Source organism: Anomaloglossus baeobatrachus, chromosome 6, assembly GCF_048569485.1.
Source record: "Anomaloglossus baeobatrachus isolate aAnoBae1 chromosome 6, aAnoBae1.hap1, whole genome shotgun sequence".
NCBI classification, from domain to species: domain Eukaryota; kingdom Metazoa; phylum Chordata; class Amphibia; order Anura; family Aromobatidae; genus Anomaloglossus; species Anomaloglossus baeobatrachus.
In genome coordinates, this window is record NC_134358.1 from 495,888,002 (window position 1) to 495,908,032 (window position 20,031).

General features: G+C 45.3%; 1 protein-coding gene across 2 annotated transcripts in view; it reads right to left on the reverse strand.

The window, feature by feature from the left end:
- The window catches only part of PRKAG2 (protein kinase AMP-activated non-catalytic subunit gamma 2), a 479,771-nt gene that overhangs the window by 149,778 nt on the left and 309,962 nt on the right, over positions 1-20,031 (reverse strand). The window contains exon 1 of one of the 2 annotated variants that reach the window (XM_075315422.1): positions 18,842-19,394. The exons of the other annotated variant lie outside the window; for it this stretch is intronic. Coding sequence (XP_075171537.1) covers positions 18,842-18,935 — 94 coding nt within the window. The 5' untranslated portion in view covers positions 18,936-19,394. Of the gene's footprint in view, positions 1-18,841; positions 19,395-20,031 lie in introns of those variants that run through there. 2 annotated transcript variants of the gene reach the window in all.

A 20,031-nucleotide genomic window follows, 5' to 3' on the forward strand; every position in this document is an offset into this window, starting at 1 on the left:
AGTAATATACTTTTAAAGCTGAAAAAAATAACTAGATCATTACTTTTTAATTATGTTTTTGAAAAGTATCAAAGTGGATTTTGTAATACATCCAAAGTGGCATCCCAAAATCCATGATGCTACTTTATGCATTCATGTTGTTTGTAAGCTGAGATTTCATCAACGCAACCAATTACTAGTCTATGCTACTGCTGATCATGGGAGTGTGACTACTGAGACGCCTAATAATGGCTAAAATAAAGGCGCTCCTTCTGAATTTTATCTATGCTCAGCCCAACACTCATCCAGGGACTGCAGCTCTTATTTCAATGGGGCTGACCTGCAGTTGTTTGCACAGTGTCTGGTTATGATCACTATGGTTCTCTGTGGTCAAACACTCCTGATTAACAAGCCCTTACTTGCCAGAGTGGAAAACATCCTTTAAAGGTAATCTGTCACCAGGTTTTTGCCACCTAATCTCAGATCATCATAACATAGAGGCAGATATCCTGATTCCAGTGATGTGTCACTTACTGGGCTGCTTAGTGTAGTTTTGATAAAATCAATGATTAATCAGCAGTAGATTATCATTTCAGGACTAATTAGTGTCCTGCCAGCTAGTCCTGCATATTCATGTATAACTGCTAGATCTGCAGCAGAGAAAACATTGATTTTATCAAAATGACACTAAACAGCTCAGTAAGTGACACATCGCTGGAATCAGGCTCTCTGTCTCTACATTATACTGCTCTCAGATAAAGTATCAAAAACCTGGTGATAGAGTCCCTTTAAGAAGCTGACCTTTCCCTGTATAACATGGTAAACTGGCCACATTATGGAATAGTGGCTGCAGATCAGAATTAAACATGCTTTTTTTGTTGGTTTTTTTTTTTTTATTAATTTCTCACCTTTGTTATGATATTAGCTTGAAAAGTTTAGATTCTGATTTATTGTGATAACAAAAAGGCATTATCAAAGTTTCTCTTCTGGGAGCATATACTTTTTCCCCTACATAATGTTGATCAACCATAAACAGAAGCCATCATGCAGAGATAAAAGAACATGCTCCCAGAGAAGATCAGAACAGGCTTTCTCCTGTGAGACATGTAATGGCATGCAGCCCTGTTTTCCTCTTTGGTTTCGCTGCTGGAATCTACTGTGTAGAGAAGTAGAGTAATTAAAAAAACATTTGCAGCTCTCATCTCAGTGCAGTCAGTGTGGGGGGATGGGGAGTGGATCACAGCTATGTGTTATCACAAACACCTCTTGTAGCTTTCTTATCACAGTTTGGGGGGAGGTGGAGTAGAGCAGAGGTGGCAGTGCCCTGAGATAAAACCTACATAGCTCTGCTCTACTCCCCCTTTCCCTCACACTCACTGCCCTGAGATGAAAGCTGCATGTAAAGTCACATAGCTCTGCTTTTTTTTACAACAGTGAGATCACAGCAGGAGAGCAAGGCTGCATGTCATTACATGTCTCAAAGGAGAAAGCCTGCTCTGACCTTCTCTGGGGGCGTGTTCTTTCTCCTCCCTACATAACACCTCCTAATTATGATTGGTCAATGTCATGAAGAGGAAAAAGTACACGCCCCTAGAGAAGAATCTGTGCTAATGCCACTTCATCTTAGCATAAATTAGAATCTAATCTTTAAAAGCTAATAGCTCTGTAATGGAGATGAGAAAATGAAAACTATGTTTAATTCAGTTCTGCAACCGCTATTCTGTGATGTGGCCAATTTAATATCTTAAATTGGTGAAAGGTCCTCTTTAAGACTTGTAATACTATTTAGACTTCACGCAGTGGCATGACATGAATCTCCTGGGCATCATGGCACCTGCCATGTGCCATCAATCTTCACTGTTTCTAAGACTTCTTAAAGTTTTAGTGTGATCAAAGTAAACTGAGATGGAGTTATGCCATTTATGTGTCACAATGTAAAGTAGTATGGCATGAGCTATATGAGTATGTAGGAGTGATGTGAATAGGGGCAATTAAACAGCTTGGAAAAAAATCAGAAAAGGTGACAGCCTCTGGTTAGTGGGGTCATCTATTCCGATTTTCATGTTTTTATCACATGTGCACGCCTTTATTTCATGACTATGCATTCTGATTGTAGCGCCCAGTCCCGGTTCCAGCATGGCGTCCACGCGCGCCCCCGCTCACAAATTCTGGCGGGGGCGTCCGCCCTCTCACCTGTCCAGCAGCCTCCGGTCCCAGCGTGGTGTCTCCAAGCATCCCCACTCCTGCACCACGACGGGAGTACCCTCCCTCTCACCCGTCCGGTAGCTCCATTCCCTCCTCTTTTGTCCTGGAGCCTTCTGCAACCTCTTCCTGCTTCCAGGCCACGCGCAGGGCACCAGTAAGTGCCCGTAAGGTGCACGCTACGCCACACCACCTTTCTTAAAGGGTCGGCGTCTCATAACCCGGAAGTAATACCTGAGGCCTAAAGGTATTTAAGACCGCCTCCTCTGACAGGAGGCGCATGAGCAACATTGCCTATAGTGCGTTGCTAGTTCTCAGTATGTTACTGAGTCTAGTCCCAGAACTAGTCTTGTGTTGCTAACCTCTGTCTCATCCTAGAGCCTGCTCTCCATCATTGCCAATGTGCTGTCACATCTGAACCTTCACCAGAGTTCCACCACGTCTGAGTCTATACCACAGTGCAGACACGCCTGAACCATCAGCAGAGTGCCGCCACACCTGAGCTGTCACCACAGTGTCATCTCTTCGGAACCATCACCACAGTGCCGCCTCATCTCAGCCTCCACCTCTTTGCCGTTGCATCTGTGGACTCCTAAGGAGGGAATGGAGCCACCGGACGGGTGAGAGGGAGGGTACTCCCGCCGTGGTCCCTGGCTGCCGTGCATTTTGGCCTTCTGTTGGGAGAACCACACAATCTCTGTATAAGGGTTCGCTGCTGGTTGCTCCTTTAGGGGAGTCCAGTGCATATTTCAGTTGGTCCACCCCCCCCGGACAGTCACCACCCCTCGGTGACCGTAACACTGATATATACATTGTGCAGAAAGATCTTATTATTTGGTTTGCTGATAACTTTATTCTATTATTATGCCATTGGATCAAGAAGGGGCATTGGTGCAGAATCTACTGCTTCTATTACACCACTGAATTTAGTGGTTGCAAGGAAAAATGAACATGCAATTATGATTAATTTGATAACCCCCTGTATCTGATGAGGAAGAAGTATATCATTGGCTGACTGTAATCCACAACAGGTCCCCATGTTATTAGATGACTAATAAAACTGGTGCACAAGACCCAGGTGTTAAAATAAGTGATTTCCCCACCAGACATGTTCCATTTAATCACTCCTCTGAATCTGTGGAAGGAGAGAGCTACAATGTAATTATTGAAAATGTAATCCGTTCTGCTGATTATCTGCTTTCCAATTCCAGCTCTGTCTGGAAGAAGAGCCTTTCCCTAGATACTGACATGTAGTCGACGAGCAGGGAAAGTGATTACATAATTATGGCCATCTAGAGAGGATTTTGTCTTGGTTTTGCCAAATATATTATTAGATTGAGGCTAATTATTCTCTGAGACAATAATGTGCAATTGTTTAACCCTTGATGGCTCGTATTGTCTGCTCACATTATGTTCTATCTGAAGTTTCTTAAGACTAGAATAGTTTTGTGAGCGAAAAGAAAACTTGAGATGTCAGATCTATACAGTAAAAGTGTTAAAGGAAATCTGTCAGCAGGTTTTTGCTGTGTAAGCTGAATACAGCATGCTAAAAGAGATAAAAAGCAACTGTGATTCTCTTATCAGTGTGTGTGAAATTATTTACGTAAACTAAAGGGTTTATTACCCTGTGATTAACATTGCAGGACTAGAAACTCATGTGCAGGGCAGACCAACATGCCCCCTTGCTGTGATTGATACCTCAGTATCAATGCACAATCTCTATTAAGAGCCTGGTGTGGACAGGACAGCTCTGCTGTGTTCCTGAATCTAAATTCTTTGATTGTTTCAGAACAGCTTCAGTCTGTAATCTAAGTGATTGTAAGGCTCACAGCTAGAGATGTTAAGGTGTCAAGCCACAGGGTCACTCCCTTTAGTGGGAGGGGCTAAGGGTAATAAGCGCCAATCGCGAGGCAGACGCCTGCTGCCACTCCCCCGGGGCAGTGACTGGGACTGTGACAGGTGACCCCCAGGTCTGGGAAGGATACAGGAGAAAACAGGTAGAGTCTCTAGTGCAGCAAGCACCACCGGAAAGGCTGAGATAGATAGCACAGCCAAGGAGAACAGACACAGTCACTAGTATAGCTGGGACCACCGGGTAGCTGAGGCAGATAACATAGCCAGGACGGACAGGTACAGACACTAGTATAGGCAGGAACCACCGGGATGGCTGAAGCTGATAGCATGGCTAGGACAGACAAGTAGTCACTAGTATCAACAGGAACCACTGGGATGGCTGAGGCTCATAGCACGGCCAAGACGGGCAGGCATCAGGGTACCAGCAGGGCAGGGGTACAGGAATAAACACTGACTCAGGAACAGACAAGGGGACCTGACAACTAGCTGGCTATGGAACAAACCACTAACTAATCTCGTTGCTCAGGCACCACCCATGCCTTAAGTACCCAGTGCCTCTCATCTACAGGCTGAGAGGCACTTCCAGGAAGTGATGCGCTGTCCCTTTAAGAGAAGGGCAGCAGTGCATGTGCATGCCCTAGGAGCACTCCCAGAGGACCTGTGCAGTGTGCACAGGCCCCAGGAGGGGGAAACATAAAATGCCCACGTGGGAAGCCAGGCAGCGTGGTGTGGCGGTGAGTAATTTGGCATCCTTGCAGTAGGGAGAGCGTGCAGTGCCGGGATGCTGACGCTACACACCGTTGGATCAGGATCTCTTTGCCTACGTTATGTTGCTGTCAGATGAGGTAATAAAAACTTGCTGACAGATTCCCTTTAAATGGATCCTACTGTAAAGATAGTTTTCCAAGATTCCAGAGAACTATACATTACCATAATTCAATATGTACAAACAAGCATATAAGGCAAATTTGTGTTTTTTATTGGCATTGCTTGATGAAGTTGCATAACTACATTTTTTTTCTTTTATTTAAAACTTGTGGACGGTACCCCCGGGACCGGGACCCCTTGAGCCACGGATCGCCCGGATCCGAGCAGCCCGGCTGCCCAGAAATGCGACATAGCAGTCTGACGGGGAAAATCAAGGAGCTTTAGGTCATGGGAGGGCATCGGCAAGACTCGCTGCTTTTTCTGGAGTGTTTAGATATAAGATATTTAACCCCAGTTGTAGTTTTTTGATGAGCACTATGAAGCCGGATTCAAACTGAAGTATTGCGCATGACCGAAACTTCGGGTCATTGCACTGAGCCAAAATCCAGCGTCGGGCGGCGATGGCAGCGGAGAGGTGCGTGAGATCATCCTGTGATGCTGCATATTTATTAGCATGATAGCACGCCCACAGGGACATACTAACATGCTAATGGGGCCGACTAGCCAAGGGAACTAACGCCCCAGGGATTAGTGCTCTCGCTCATTAACATACAATAAAAGATCTTTAGAAATGCTTTCTCTAAGGATCCCTTTATCTATGCTAATGTATATGACTCGTCCACCCCAGGGCTTTGGGACACCCGGTGTCGGGCCGGACTAGTCCGGGGGTAGTCGGTGGTGGCGGGGCCCGACTCCGTGACCCTGGCGGAGTCAACTAATATGGCAGTGGTGGGGTGATATATAATAAAGTTTGTAGGTTATTCGTGACGCCACCTGTGGATTGCGACTAAGGAGCCGCCGCAGCTGGATGGGACCTCCGGGGCTGATGGATTAGCATCTGGGATGGTTCTGCCCCCCACAGGTGGAGCGGTACCCCGGGGCAACCGTTGGGGCTTGTAAGAGTCTATGAGGGTGTTGTAGATGGTGCAGTGCAGGCGAAATAATGGAGGCAACACCAGGGGGTGCAGTTTCAAGATGTTTACTCACAGTTCCAGGGCTGCAGCACACTAATGCCTTTGGATTGCTGGGACCCACTGTCAGAGACCTCCGCCGATCCCGGGTAGATCTGGGAATAACAGCCGGTGCACCCCTCTGTTGTGTCACTTTCCCTCAGCTGTCTTCAAAACCTCAACTTTTCTGGATAAACCTGTCTTGACCTCCACTATAGGTTCTGGACAAGAAGGCTTGCCTGGATGGTACTCTGCCCTCTTCCCAGGGGTTCTACAGTGGGATGTGGCCCTGGGCGCTTGCAACCACCCTGGGCCTCGGTGTTCACCTTTGGAAACGACTTATCTTCCTCCAGTTTCTAGGGACCGTTCCCTGTATGCAGCCTGATCCCTCCACCCGATGACTTAGTGGAACAGGCCACAAGCTTGAAAGCCTTGCAGTGGCCCTGGAATCCTTTCTGTAGTTTTCTGCTGTGGTGTCACCTGGGCCTAGCTGGGCCCCAGGGTCTCCACCAGGAAGCGTCACTTTCTCTTGCTTTCTTGAGGTTTCAACCTCCCTCTGTTTCACTCCTCTCCCTTCTCAACTAACTAAACTTGACCTTCCTGTCTCTGCTCTATCTAGCTGTTGGCTCCTCCCACCTACCCAGTTACTAGACCCCACCCTATGGGAGAAGGGATGGGTCTTACGGCCCCCCAAGCATGCAGCATGGGGGGTAGCTGCCACTATCCCCGGTCCCTGTGTGTGCCTAACAATGGTTGTAGTGTAAATTTGCCTGTGGACCGACGTTTACTCCTTTCCTTACCCAGAATGGGACATCACACCTCTGGCTGAGGTGCAATGTCTCTGTGGCGACGGAAGCCTCAGGGGCGCCACATATACAGGGACAGTTAAGGCCACTTCACACATAACGAGATCGCTAACGACATCGTTGCTACGTCACAGTTTCTGTGACGAAACAACGACTACACCAGCGATCTCGTTATGTTTGACATGAACCAACGATCCGCCCCCTGCTGTGAGATCGTTGGTCGTTGCTGAATGTCCTGGGCCATTTTTTGCTCGTTTGAGTCCTGCTGGGCAGGATGGATCTGTATGTTTGACACCTACCAACGATCTCGTTAACGACCTAGATGAGAACTTAAAGTGTGACATGTAGGCGTGTAGTTACATCACCTTTTCCGCGCCCCCTCAGCACCGATTGGTTGGTGCTGAGAACAGTATGCAAACACTCGGGAACGAAGGACGGATAAATCCTGGTGCAGATGCAGCTTCGATCAGAAAAGCAAGCAAGCAACCGGGAACAAAGTACGAATGAATCTGGGTGGAGTCGCAGGTTCTATCCTCAAAGCAAGGCTCAAAAAGGGACAAAGGATGAAGTGATACAAAGTTGCCTTCTCGGCCGGCCGCCTAATCGGAATGCAGTATTGGCCACCAATCGGAGCGGAGGGATGTGGAAAAGGCGACGCATATGCACACCTACGTGGCTTACAGCGTCAAACACTACGCCCCTGTTCGAAGTCGGAATCGTTACATAGCTGCTGTGTGACAGGGTCCCAATGACCAACGAGATCGTTATACAGGTCGCTGCATCGTTACTAAAGTCGTCGTGACATCTCACCAACGATTTAACAACGATCCGGAAACTTTGACGTAATAACGATCTCGTTATGTGTGACTGGACCTTTAGCAATATGCACCCAGAACTGCTCGTGGTTCTGGGTGCATATTGGACCTGACAGGTTCACTTTAATTCTAAAAAGACTGAATAAGAAACTGCAGTGGTGGATTTTTAAAAAAAAAAAAAAATTGTTGTGTGTGAAACCAGCCTTAACCTGCTACTAGTACATAAACGCTTCTGTATATCTACTGTAAATAATCAGAAAGTGAGCTGCTCTTATAACTGAAGGTCCTTTACAAAGACGCCTCCTACAAAATGTTCTTACAGATTTCTTGTGCTAAAGACAGTCTATTTTTAGCATGTGGTTGTGCTAAATGTTACTATAGTGACTATTGGTCAATACAAACTTAGCCTTGAATTTTCCAGCCTAGGTATACACAGCTCGTCAGCTTTCCAAAGGACAGTCTTCCCAGTAATGCAATGCCTGAGCGCAGGATTAATGTGCACAGTGTTCAGAGATGTAACTGCACAATGGGATTCTAATGAAACAAAAACAGAAAACATCTCTTTCCCTCTTAACCAATCAAATTAAAGCTCTTGTTTAACTAAAGATGTTTTGAAAATAAAAGGAACAACTTAAAGGGAATTAACCAGCAGGATTTTCATATATAAAGGATATGCTGGCTCTAGGATGGTGAATGTAAGCATAGCTTTTGTTCTGAGATTGATGTTTTATTTTAGAAATATGTGCAAGTAAAGTTCCAGCAATGCACGGATATTTGATTGACAGATGCAACAGGAAGGGAATATGTGGGTCGGGTCCGGGATGTGTCACTTACTGGGTTGCTTGGTGCAGTTTTAATAGAATCTGTGTTATGTCTGATGTAGATGTAGCAGAGCTAAGACTTCTGGGTTGTGCATAATGTACTGCCCCTGCAGCGGTCGAACCGCTTGGATCCGGGGTCTGCGGACCCGGGGGCTTGCAGCCTCTAAAATCCGAAAAGGGGGTTATTTACAGGGGATTTACAGGGGAGTTTGTGACGCCACCCGTGGTTCGCGGTAAGGGAGTACCACCGCTGCCGATAGGAGTACCCAGGGGAGATGGAGTGGGGCAACCAGATGACGTTCCCTCCACGGGTAGGGGAGACCCCGGGACTCTGTGAGATGGTGGAGCGGGGGTGCACAGGGCCAGCTGGAAGCAGGGGAGGACCATGTACTCACTCAGGCAACTTTGGTGATGGTCAGGCTGCAAAGAAGACACTGACAACAAGGTGAACCAAGTCTCTGGATGCCGCTGCCCTCTTGGGGGAGCCCGTCCGGGTGTCCATCCCTTGCAGTACTGCCTAGTGGTCCGGAGCCTACCTCCGTGCACAAATTGTAAAGTGTCCGTGTGGCCTGTAAGCATAAAGCTGTCCGGGCCCCGCGCCCTCCTTTTAGGGGTACAGGAGCTGTGCTCTCAAGGGCTCACGCGTGGGATTTCTGTGGGCTGCTTGGTTTGAAAAGCCCTATCCCGCTCGTTGCACTAGTGCCCCTGATCTCTGAGCTTCTTGGGGACAGTCCATAAAGTCACTATCCTCCACAGGTTAATTGCCGGGTTGCTTGAAGCTACTCCCTGACCTAGGGTCCAGTACCCTGCCGTGCTTTCGGTCCTGGACCGGTTATTGAACTCGAGCTGCTGACCGTCCTCCAAGACTAGTTCCAGGCACCCAGTCCCAATACCCTGCGACCGGGTCTCCGACTCCTCCAGATCCAGATCACCGTCTGCGACCCAACCTCTAACACCCAGGGAGCCACAAACTCCCCCAGCTCCTCAGTACTCAAGGGCTACTACACAACTGACTCTAAACTCTGCTCTGCTCTCCACTTCCTCCACTGACTTCCCCCCCTCCCACCAATCTGCCTGACCCCTAGGTGGACGGCCCTATTTCAGCTCAGCAGACCACTGGTGTGTCTGACAGGTTGTGGTGTGAGGTGTGGTTGGGATTTTGGATGCTGATGGAGGAAGTACTACAAGTTGGGAACCCAGAACCATGGGGGGGTTGAGTCCTGCACTAAGAGTAAAGAGCGTGCAGTACCCTGTGACGACCTGAATAGTCCAGGGGCGTCACACACAACACCACCCACACCACTGTTTGGCAGCTACCTGTCTACGCTACACATTGTGAGCTGGCTGCCAATCAATGGTGGGGGCAGTGTTACATAGATCAGCATGACTGCTTTGCATATGAGAACTAGTCCTCTAGTGATAATCTACTGCTGATAAAACACTGATTGTGTTGAAACTACAACACACAGCCTGATAAGTGAACAACCCTGGAATCAGGCTCTCAGCTCTTACATTATGCTGCTCTCAAATTAAATAGCAAACACTGACCCACTTTCCCTAAACACATCTCACCTATCATTACTATGAATTGTTTAGTAATTATACAAATAATATAATATAATAATATACCAATAATATAATAATTTGTCTTATACTATACAGTACTAATATAAGAATAATATAATATATAAATTCTACAAATATTATAGTAATTTAAGAACAAATATTGCAAAGTTTAAAAAAATAAATAAATTGATGCAACTCTACAATATTCCGTAAAAATAACATTTACAGTTCTCTAGCTCTTACAGGACATGTCAAATACATTTATTTATTAGGAAACACATTAGATTCTTTTGTGGTAACATTTGCGAATATAGCAGAAAACATGCTCTTGTGGGTTTTGCCAATGCACGGCATGTTATCCATTGGCTAAATAGGCATGATGCAACACAGCCACTCGAAAATGGCCATGAAGCATTGCAGCTGACGGCATAGTCACCTGTCACTCAAAAATAAAGTAAAATCCTTATCAGCCTTTATCACTGCATTACCCGGGCTTGATTAGGATATTCTCATTAATGACCCTGTTTTAGGAATTAGCTATGTCTTCAGTTCTTTAATGATGCGTTTAAAGAGGCTCTAAAGATGTAAAGTAGAAGACCCATAGAAAAAGCAGCCATTAGGGCTATATTTTATCATTGACTGCGCTCCAAAATGATTTCTGCACCATGTGTTACAGCTACTAAACAAATCATTGTTTCATGTTGCATTGATGACCTTTCCTGAAACCCATCTTTCAAGCCCATTAGCGGCATGTAAAGTACCAGGGAGAACATTTGTAAATTAAATTAAGGATCTTTTTTTCACAGATCATGGATCTCTAAGAGGAAAACTAATCACAATTTTAGGCCTCCTTGAAAAGCTCATGTAGCGCCCCTGAAGCCATCAGAGAGCTACAAGGTTCTGCATCCCCACCAAGATGCAGGGCCTACCCCTTAGGACACCGGAAGACCAGTGCTGGTCACACACAAAAACTCCAGGTAATCCCAGTTTTCCCCAACTATCTCCCATACAATGGTACACGGCTAGGGTCGGACCAATGGATGGCCGCCTAGAGGTGGAGCCAGTCCAGTCCACTAGTTGACCAGGTGGGAGGGGAAGACTGTGGACAGGGAGTCTGAGTAGTCGGTGTGGAGGAGACAGTGAAGGAGGACGTGAGGAGATGCACTGACAAGAAGTTGACAGGAACCTGGTACCCAGGAGGGTAGTTGCCGGTGGAGTACTCCCGGAACGACACAGGGGTACAGGATCCTAGGACAGGCAGAAGCTCCAGCCAGGCCTGTTAACACCTGCACATCGAAAGGTACCATCAATGACCTCGCTGATCCTAAAAATCTGTGTCCAAAATGCTGCGTTGTACAGTACAAGTACAGTGGATGGGATTTATAGAAATCCCATGCCCATTGTGCATGTACGGCTTGCAGTAAAAAGTGACCTGCAGCTTTCTGAGCCGCAAGCATGTCAATTCTTTGCTGCAGAGTCGTAAGGCGGGCTTTGCACACTACGACATCGCAGGCCGATGCTGCTATGCCGAGTGCGATAGTGCCCGCCCCCGTCGCAGCAGCGATATGTGGTGATAGCTGGCGTAGCGAAAGTTATCGCTACGCCAGCTTCACACACACACTCACCTGCCGTGCGACGTCCCTGTGGCCGGCGACCCGCCTCCTTGTTAAGGGGGCGGGTCGTGCGGCGTCACTGCGACGTCACACGGCAGGCGGCCAATCAGAGCGGAGGGGCGGAGATGAGCAGGATGTAAACATCCTGCCCACCTCCTTCCTTCCGCATATCCTACGGAAGCCGCAGTGAGGCCGGTAGGAGACGTTCCTCGCTCCTGCGACTTCACACACAGCGATGTGTGCGGCCGCAGGAGCGAGGAACAACATCGGACCGTCGCGTCAGCGTAATTATGAATTATGCCGACGCTGTACCGATGATACGATTACGACGCTTTTGCGCTCGTTAATCGTATCATCCAGCCTTTACACACTGCGATGTCGCATGCGATGCCGGAAGTGCGTCATTTTCAAGTTGACCCCACCGACATCGCACCTGCGATGTCGCAGTGTGCAAAGTGCCCCTAAGTGTTCTCCATAGGGAGAACACAAGTGAGAGACCACAGCGCACTGATCCCTGATTGTGGGCACAGGCAGCTGTGCAGTCTTCTGCAGTCAAGTCAGGACCGCAGCAGGACCTGATCGTGGGCACGTACCCTAACAAAGGCTAAATCTGCAAAAGCACATCTGAGAGCCACATACAGTGCAACTACAATGGCATTTTAACTAGAGACCCCCTTAATAAGCTCAAAGTGTGCTAATAGGGCATATGTCTGAATCAAATAGCCCCTATTGTCATTAAACAAGAAAACATTTGGATCTACTGGTAAACCTTTTTTTAGGTATTTTTTAAATTTTGGTCTTAAGAAAGAGCCTGAGACACTGTATAGCAGCACTTTCAACACCTAAAGTATGTGTCCATAACACAGAATCATAGGGACTCTGAGTGCTCTGATGTCTCCGCACACAACTTTCCCATGTAGGGAAAATGTTGTTTGGGTTTTTTTTAATAAAAGGTCAGTTTTATATACTCGTCTCATATATTTACTATACACCTGATTGCGTGAGACTTACTACATTAAATCGCCTCCTGTATGTGCCTTGTCTTTGTTCTACATTTAACGCAAAATACAATCTTCCAAAAGATTATACCTTAGAAGTATAGAATAAAAATAGTTATTTGAAAAATCCAAGATCAAAGCTCGGAGAATAAAACAGCTCGGCCTTTGATGGCTAAATTACATTCCTCCGGCAGGTAGGGGATTGAATGTTTAGAAAGGCCACAGCCACTATATTATAGTTTTTAATATGTGCTTCACTGTGTATTTCTTTTTCCAGTGCTTAAAGGGATGTTCCATGAAATTTCATATGTACTGTATTATGTATCTATCTAAAATAACATCTTCCATTGCTCTTGGAGAACAGTTTGGTTTCCGTCTTACTTAAGAGTCCAAAGATTGTTTCATTTACTCTTTAACCATTAGATAAATTTAGGTTTAACATATAGTGAGATGTATGTTACACTTGGATGTGCTCAATCAGCTGAATCTAGCTATTTTGATATCATTTTGGTCAACTGATTCATTGAGTATTGTTCATTAAATGAGTTTTCCAGGAAAAAAAACAACTCTAAAAATCCCCATGACTTTTTGGATATCCAACATGATGCAATTAGAGCAATAACACTTGTATTAAGATTTTGGAAGGGTTTGTAAGTTGTAAAAAGGGACTTTTACTTTTTGTTATTACTTTTTGATTTATTTTACCGTACTTATCATGATTTAAAAATAATGCAACTTGCAGTAACATTTTTTGAAAATAATAAAAGGACTCGGTGCTCATGTTCCCTGTGACGCCCTGGACTAGTCAGGTCGCCCCAGGTAGTCACACACACACACACATCACCCCCTCCCTGAGTAGGTGGCAGCAGCAAACCTAGAAACCCTTGTCACCACCCTCCAGGTTTGATGTCCACACCAGGGGGCGGAGCCAGGCAGTTGGCTCCGCCCACCGAACAGTTAACAGGCCTGGAGGCGGGAGAACAAACGACACAAGTTGTACTGCAGAGTAGAGAGAAGTCAAGTTCAAGGGCAGACCTGTGTCCAGGCCTGCCAACAGACTACTCCGGTGGCTGGGTCGGAGCCAAGTCACCTTTGGCAAGGAGGCAGACGGTGGTGGCCGTCTGCAGGAGCTGGGATTACAGCCGGTGGAACCGTAGGGACCGGGGTCGGGCGGTGGCCCGCCGGTACCGAACTGGGGAACCGATTGGAAACCAGAGCACCAGGAGGGGTACTCAGACCCAGTACAAAGCTCTGAATCGACAGGGCCGAGTCAAATCAACTGACTGAGGACTGGACTTTAGGACCTTTCCCACACAAGACCCGTTAGAAGACAACAGCCCAACCATACAGGGTAAAGCCACCGCCAAGGCATAGAGACCCAAAGGGCCAGTGTCTGCGGGCAAATGGGCTCCTACGGCATATACCAGTCGGGGAGCGGACTACCGTTGCTTAGGCATAGGAGTCAAACATTCATACAAAGAGGTGCAGGAGAAAGGCGCAAACCACCAACCTATTCTGGGAGAAGCTGCAGCCGGCTGCAGGCCCTGTTCATCACCCCGTTTGGTTTACCAGAGACTCCAGTGTATTGTGTCGTAGTGAGTACACCAGTGCCTTCGGGCCGCGCTCCGCGCCGCACAGCATCAGCACCCTGCACGCACCCGCTCCCACGCCTCGGCACCTCCCCCGGGCCCCCGGGACCATCATTCCCCTACCCACGGAGGGGTCAACACCAAGCTGCGCAACACCGTACCCGGGAGGCCTAGTTAACGGCAGCGGCGGTGTCCATCTATTCACCACAACCCGTGGGTGGCGTCACGAACTTACATCCCAAACCACCGCAGCCCCGACCGTGGAACTCCCCGTCCAGTCCCTGCGTGTAGCGCCAACTTCCTTGCAGAGCGACGTGACCCCCGGGTCCGTGAGAGGCTCGAGCCACCACCCACCGTACAAGCACAGATCCGAGCGGCTCGGCGGTCGCAACCGAGCCCGTGGAGCGGTACATTCCCCAATCCCCGTCAGGTCCTGTCCCCTCGCTTGCTTGGTTTTTGACCCACTGGAAATGGTAGATCTGTGAATCCCTGCCTGAGACGGACCACCAGGGTGTTGTGGACCAGGAAGCAGAGACAAATCAGTATTTTACTTTGTGCCTCTTATATTTAGTTGTATCTCTGGTATATGGTATCCAGTTTTCACCAATGTAGCGAAAGTAATCCAGATCGTCTGTGGCAGCAACCGGGACGCAAGGATCAAACGCTCTGAAACGTGGAAAGTCTTTGAAGAGAAAAAGGGATCTAGCTTCCGGAATATGGTAAAACAATTCTTTGAAACTTTATTCCATTAAAACCATGGATTTTTCCAATCCATAACACCATATTATGTGCAGCCAGGGAGCCCAGGAATCGGCAATACTTGACAAAGAACACAGAGTTTGAAAGGCGTTGCCGATTTCTGGGCTTGCTGGCTCCACATATTATTATTATTTAATATTATAGCGCCATTTATTCCATGGCGCTTTACAAGTGAAAAGTGTATACATAAAAACTAGTACAACAATAATTAACAGTACAAAACAGACTGGTATAGGAGGAGAGAGGACCCTGCCCGCGAGGGCTCACAGTCTACAGGGAATGGGTGATGGTACAATAGGTGAGGACAAAGCTGGTTGCACAGTGGTCTACTGGACTGAGGGTCACTGTAGGTTGTAGGCTTGTCGGAAGAGGTGGGTCTTCAGGTTCCTCTTGAAGCTCTCCACGGTAGGAGAGAGTCTGATATACTGGAGTAGAGTGTTCCAAAGTATGGGGGAGATAATATTATGGTGTTATGTATTGGAAAAATCCATGGTTTTAATGCAATAAAGTCTGAAAGATTTGTTTTACTATATTCTGGAAGCTGGATCTTTTTTTCTCTTCAAAGTTTTCACTAATGCCTTTCTTTTTGAAGGTTGCAATTATTATTTTTATTTACCAATTGGCCCATATAGCTGATATTTCATTTATATATTACCACACAACATATTTGCACATTTATTAATGTTTTCATTAGTACTAATAACCAAAATTCCTTCCTGTACAAGTGACCGAGGGAACAAGTGTGATAATGGTGGACAGCAATCAATGCAAAATTTCAGTTTGCATGTCTTCACTCTGCAGTCCTGTCAGAATATCGACAGCACTACTGCTATGAATTGAAAAGATGGTGGATGCCAACACAATCTGATGGCCACCAGGTTGGCTCCTTTCCTCTTAATTATTGCTTATACATTAATCATATTATGATGAAATGAACCAGGTCTGTCTGTCCTGTCTGGGACTATAAAAAGAGTGAGGCCTAGCAACACCTCCAGACCATTTCCTTAGTAGTCAGGGTGAACATTCCCCTCAGACACACAGACAAATAAAGACACAATAAATCACATTTGCACCATGTATCTTAATGTATTTACCCTGTTTATTGAAAGAGTGCCGTAGCTTATGTATAGATTTACAGTACTCTAGACTATGTCACCACATTGAATAGAAAACAATCAAGTGGAAGGTGCACTTAAATGTTTGGCCCCGCCATGATGCACCAAGCATCTGTACTTGGTTTGAACAGTCATTCTGTCCTGACAGTCCATTTAAAGCAACAATCAGTCCAACAGCTTGAGTGAAAGCCTTTAGGTTACAACCCTGTAGCTCAGAGGCGGACACAGACAGAAAAGGACACCTGGGCAAGAAAAATACATGGGCCCGATGAACTCCAATAGCTCATCATAATGCACAAGTCTCTTCTTTGCAGAGGAAAGTGGGCCCCCTACAACTTGGCCCCCTATGCGGGTGCACAGGTTGTGCCAACGATGGCGTCTGACCCAGCTGTAGCCTCAACAAATAGATACCAAAAAAGACAGCTTTCCTAAAAATAATCTTACAGAAAAAAAATACATTTATTTACCATATTACTAGGGCTGAAATGATGCTTTATATTGGGTAAATAAAATTCAATTTTTGCTAAAGAGTTTTTAGAGTGCTGTCTCTTTTCTAGACTCTATCAACGTTATCTATCTATCTACAACTGCAATAACTTAGAATATCATCAAAATGTTTATTTATTTCAGAAATTCAATACAAAACGGGAAACACATATATTATATAGAGTTATTACACACAGTGATCTATTTCAAGTGTTTATTTCTGTTAATGATTATGGCTTACAGCCAATAAACCCCCCCCCCAAAAAAAAAATCATTATCTCAAAAAATTAGAATAATTACCATAAAACACCTCAAAAGGCTTCCTAAGTGTTTAAAATGGTTCCTTAGTCTGGTTCAGTAAGCTACAAAATCCACAAAAGTAATTGCTAAAGAATCTAGCTGTTCACAGAGTGCTGTATGCAAGCATATTAATGGAAAGTTGAGTGGAAGGAAAAAGTGTGGTAGAAAAAGGTGCACAAGCAACTGGGATAACTGCAGCCTTGATGGGATTGTTAAGAAAAGCTCATTCAAAAATTTGGGGGAAATTCACAAAGAGTGTACTGCTGCTGGAGTCAGTGCTTTAAGAGCCACCACACACAAACGTATCCAGGACATGGGCTACAACTGTCATATTCCTTGTGTCAAGCCACTCATGACCAATACACAATGCCAGAAGCGTCTTACCTGGACCAAGGAGAAAAAGAACTGGACTGTTGCTCAGTGGTCCAAGGTATTTTTTTCAGATGAAAGTAAAATTTGCAGTTCATTTGGAAATTAAGGTCCCAGAGTCTGGAGGAAGAGTGGAGAGGCCACAATCCAAGCTGCTGGAGGTCTAGTGTGAAGTTTCCACAATCAGTGATGGTTTGGGGAGCCATGTCATCTGCTGGTGTAGGTCCACTGTGTTTTTTCAAGACCAAAGTCAGCACAGCCGTCTACCAAGAAGTTTTAGAGCACCTCATGCTTCCCTCTGGTGACAAGCTTTTTGGAAATAGAAGTTTCATTTTCCATCAGGACTTGTCACCTGTCCACACTGCCAAAAGTACCAATACCTGGTTTAATAACCACAGTATCACTGTGCTTGATTGGCCAGCAAACTCGCCTGACCTAAACCCCATAGAGAATCTATGGGGTATTGTCAAGAAGAAGATGAGAGACACCAAACCCAACAAAGCAGACAAGCTGAAGGCTGCTATCAAAGCAACGTGGGCTTCCATAACACCTCAGCAGTGCCACCGGCTGATCGCCTCCATGCCACGCCGCATTCATGCAGTAATTCATGCAAAAGGAGCTTCGACCAAGTATTGAGTCATTTACTGTACAGATTTTTCAGTAGGCGCCAACATTTCTGAGTGTAAAATATTTTTTTCAGTTGATCTTATATAATATTTTAATGTTCTGAGATAATGACTTTTGGATTTTCATTGGCTGTAAGCCATAATCATCAACATTAACAGAAATAAACACTTGAAATAGATCACTCTGTGTGTAATGACTCTATATAATATATAGGAATAGATATAGGAATAGATCCCTCTGTGTGTAATTACTCTATATAATATATAGGAATAGATCCCTCTGTGTGTAATGACTATATAATATAGGAATAGATCCCTCTGTGTGTAATGACTCTATATAATATATAGGAATAGATCACTCTGTGTGTAATGACTCTATATAATATATAGGAATAGATATAGGAATAGATCCCTCTGTGTGTAATTACTCTATATAATATATAGGAATAGATCCCTCTGTGTGTAATGACTATATAATATAGGAATAGATCCCTCTGTGTGTAATGACTCTATATAATATATAGGAATAGATCACTCTGTGTGTAATGACTCTATATAATATATAGGACTAGATCACTCTGTGTGTAATGACTTTATATAATATATGCGTCTCCCTTTTTGTATTGAATTACTTAAATAAATTAACTTTTTGATGATTTTCTAATTAATTGAGTTGCAGTTCCATCCATCCATCCATCCATCCATCCATCCATCCATCCATCCATGTCAGATGAAGTGCCCACACTAATGCAAACACATTTTCCAAAACTTGTAAACTGCAGAATTCTTGTTACCATGACCACATTAACTTTACACTCAGCATTCTTCCTGTTTTTAGCAAAATTGTCACATGCCATTATAGAACGCATATTATTGTTTTATTTAGCCAATCACTTTAAGTGAAATATTATTGATGTATGTGTCAGAGTACTTTGTATAGAAAATAAGGTTACTTGCACTGACAAATGTGAGTAAATATAAGACCTGAGGGTATAGGGCATATTAGGGAAAGCAAGGCAAATTTGTATATGCAAATCCCTAACACAACAAGGTGTACACATCATACCTAGTAGTCCATGAGGTTCTGATTGGCGTCTCTCCGTTCCCCGTCCCTGATCCTTTCGTTTCTTGCTACCTCTCAGACTGCCAAATCGCTTCATCGGGGGCAGTAATTATTTCCTCTTCAGCAGATCATATCCACAACAAATGAAAAAATAAAATGGTCAAATATTTAAAAAAAAAAAAAAAAAAGTCTAAAAATGATGATGCCCTGTACAAAATAAAAAATAATATTGGAGATTTTGCAGAAATCCACTTGATTGCTGTGCACCTTGGAGTTTAGGAAGTATGGAGCAGAGCCTGCCAGGCAGCCGGCATTACAAGAGCTGCTATAGATCTGCAACTCACACACTGAATTCTTCTCCTTAAGTGGAGAAACAGGCTGCAGATACCATACAAGATCTTCCTGCTTGGGGAAGGTCAGCGGTGACCGATAAGGCTCCTTTTATAAAATTCCACATCAGGAAAAGTCAGGCATGGGATTGTCATGTGCGGTTGCGAATAATGTCTCTTTAAAAAGACTGTAAAAGGAATCCACCCTTGTCCAGACAATTCTTGGCACCAATTGGCCGGAGCACATTCTCATTATAATGTGACATCACGCAGCTATTTTGACTCGTGCCCTGTGCCCATTGCTGAAGCAGGAAAGCATATGCTGGTTACGGGTTCATGTCAAGTGCTCTCCAGTCACTCGCAGACCCACATGTCACAACAGCATGATCATTCAAAATAGAAAATCCTGAAAGTAAAAGACTTGGCGCTTAGTAAGAATACCACTTGTGCGGCAAGATATTTGCACAAATGTTAACCCACAGAGCACTGGGTGCGCATTTCGATTCCATTTTTTTTCCTTCCTCTTTTTTGGCAGCCTCTTGTGTGCTCAAGGTGCGATTCATTCACTTAGAAGGGTAAACAGTAACATTGCGGAATGGCAGAATTGTGATTTCCGCACACAGCGTTATATGACCTTGGAACAACCACTTGTTGCATTCACGCTGCTAACTGATAGGGCAAGTATGGCAAAGGATATCCCAGGACACTTTTATATCTCTTAGGACAGTTTCAGACGTCCGTGTTTAATCAGGTAAAAGCCACACGCATGGGTATGTGCATACGTGTGCCATCAGTGTGACACGTACCGGAGAAAACACATGTCTTTGAAATTAAAAGATTTTCTATATTCACCTGTATCCATTG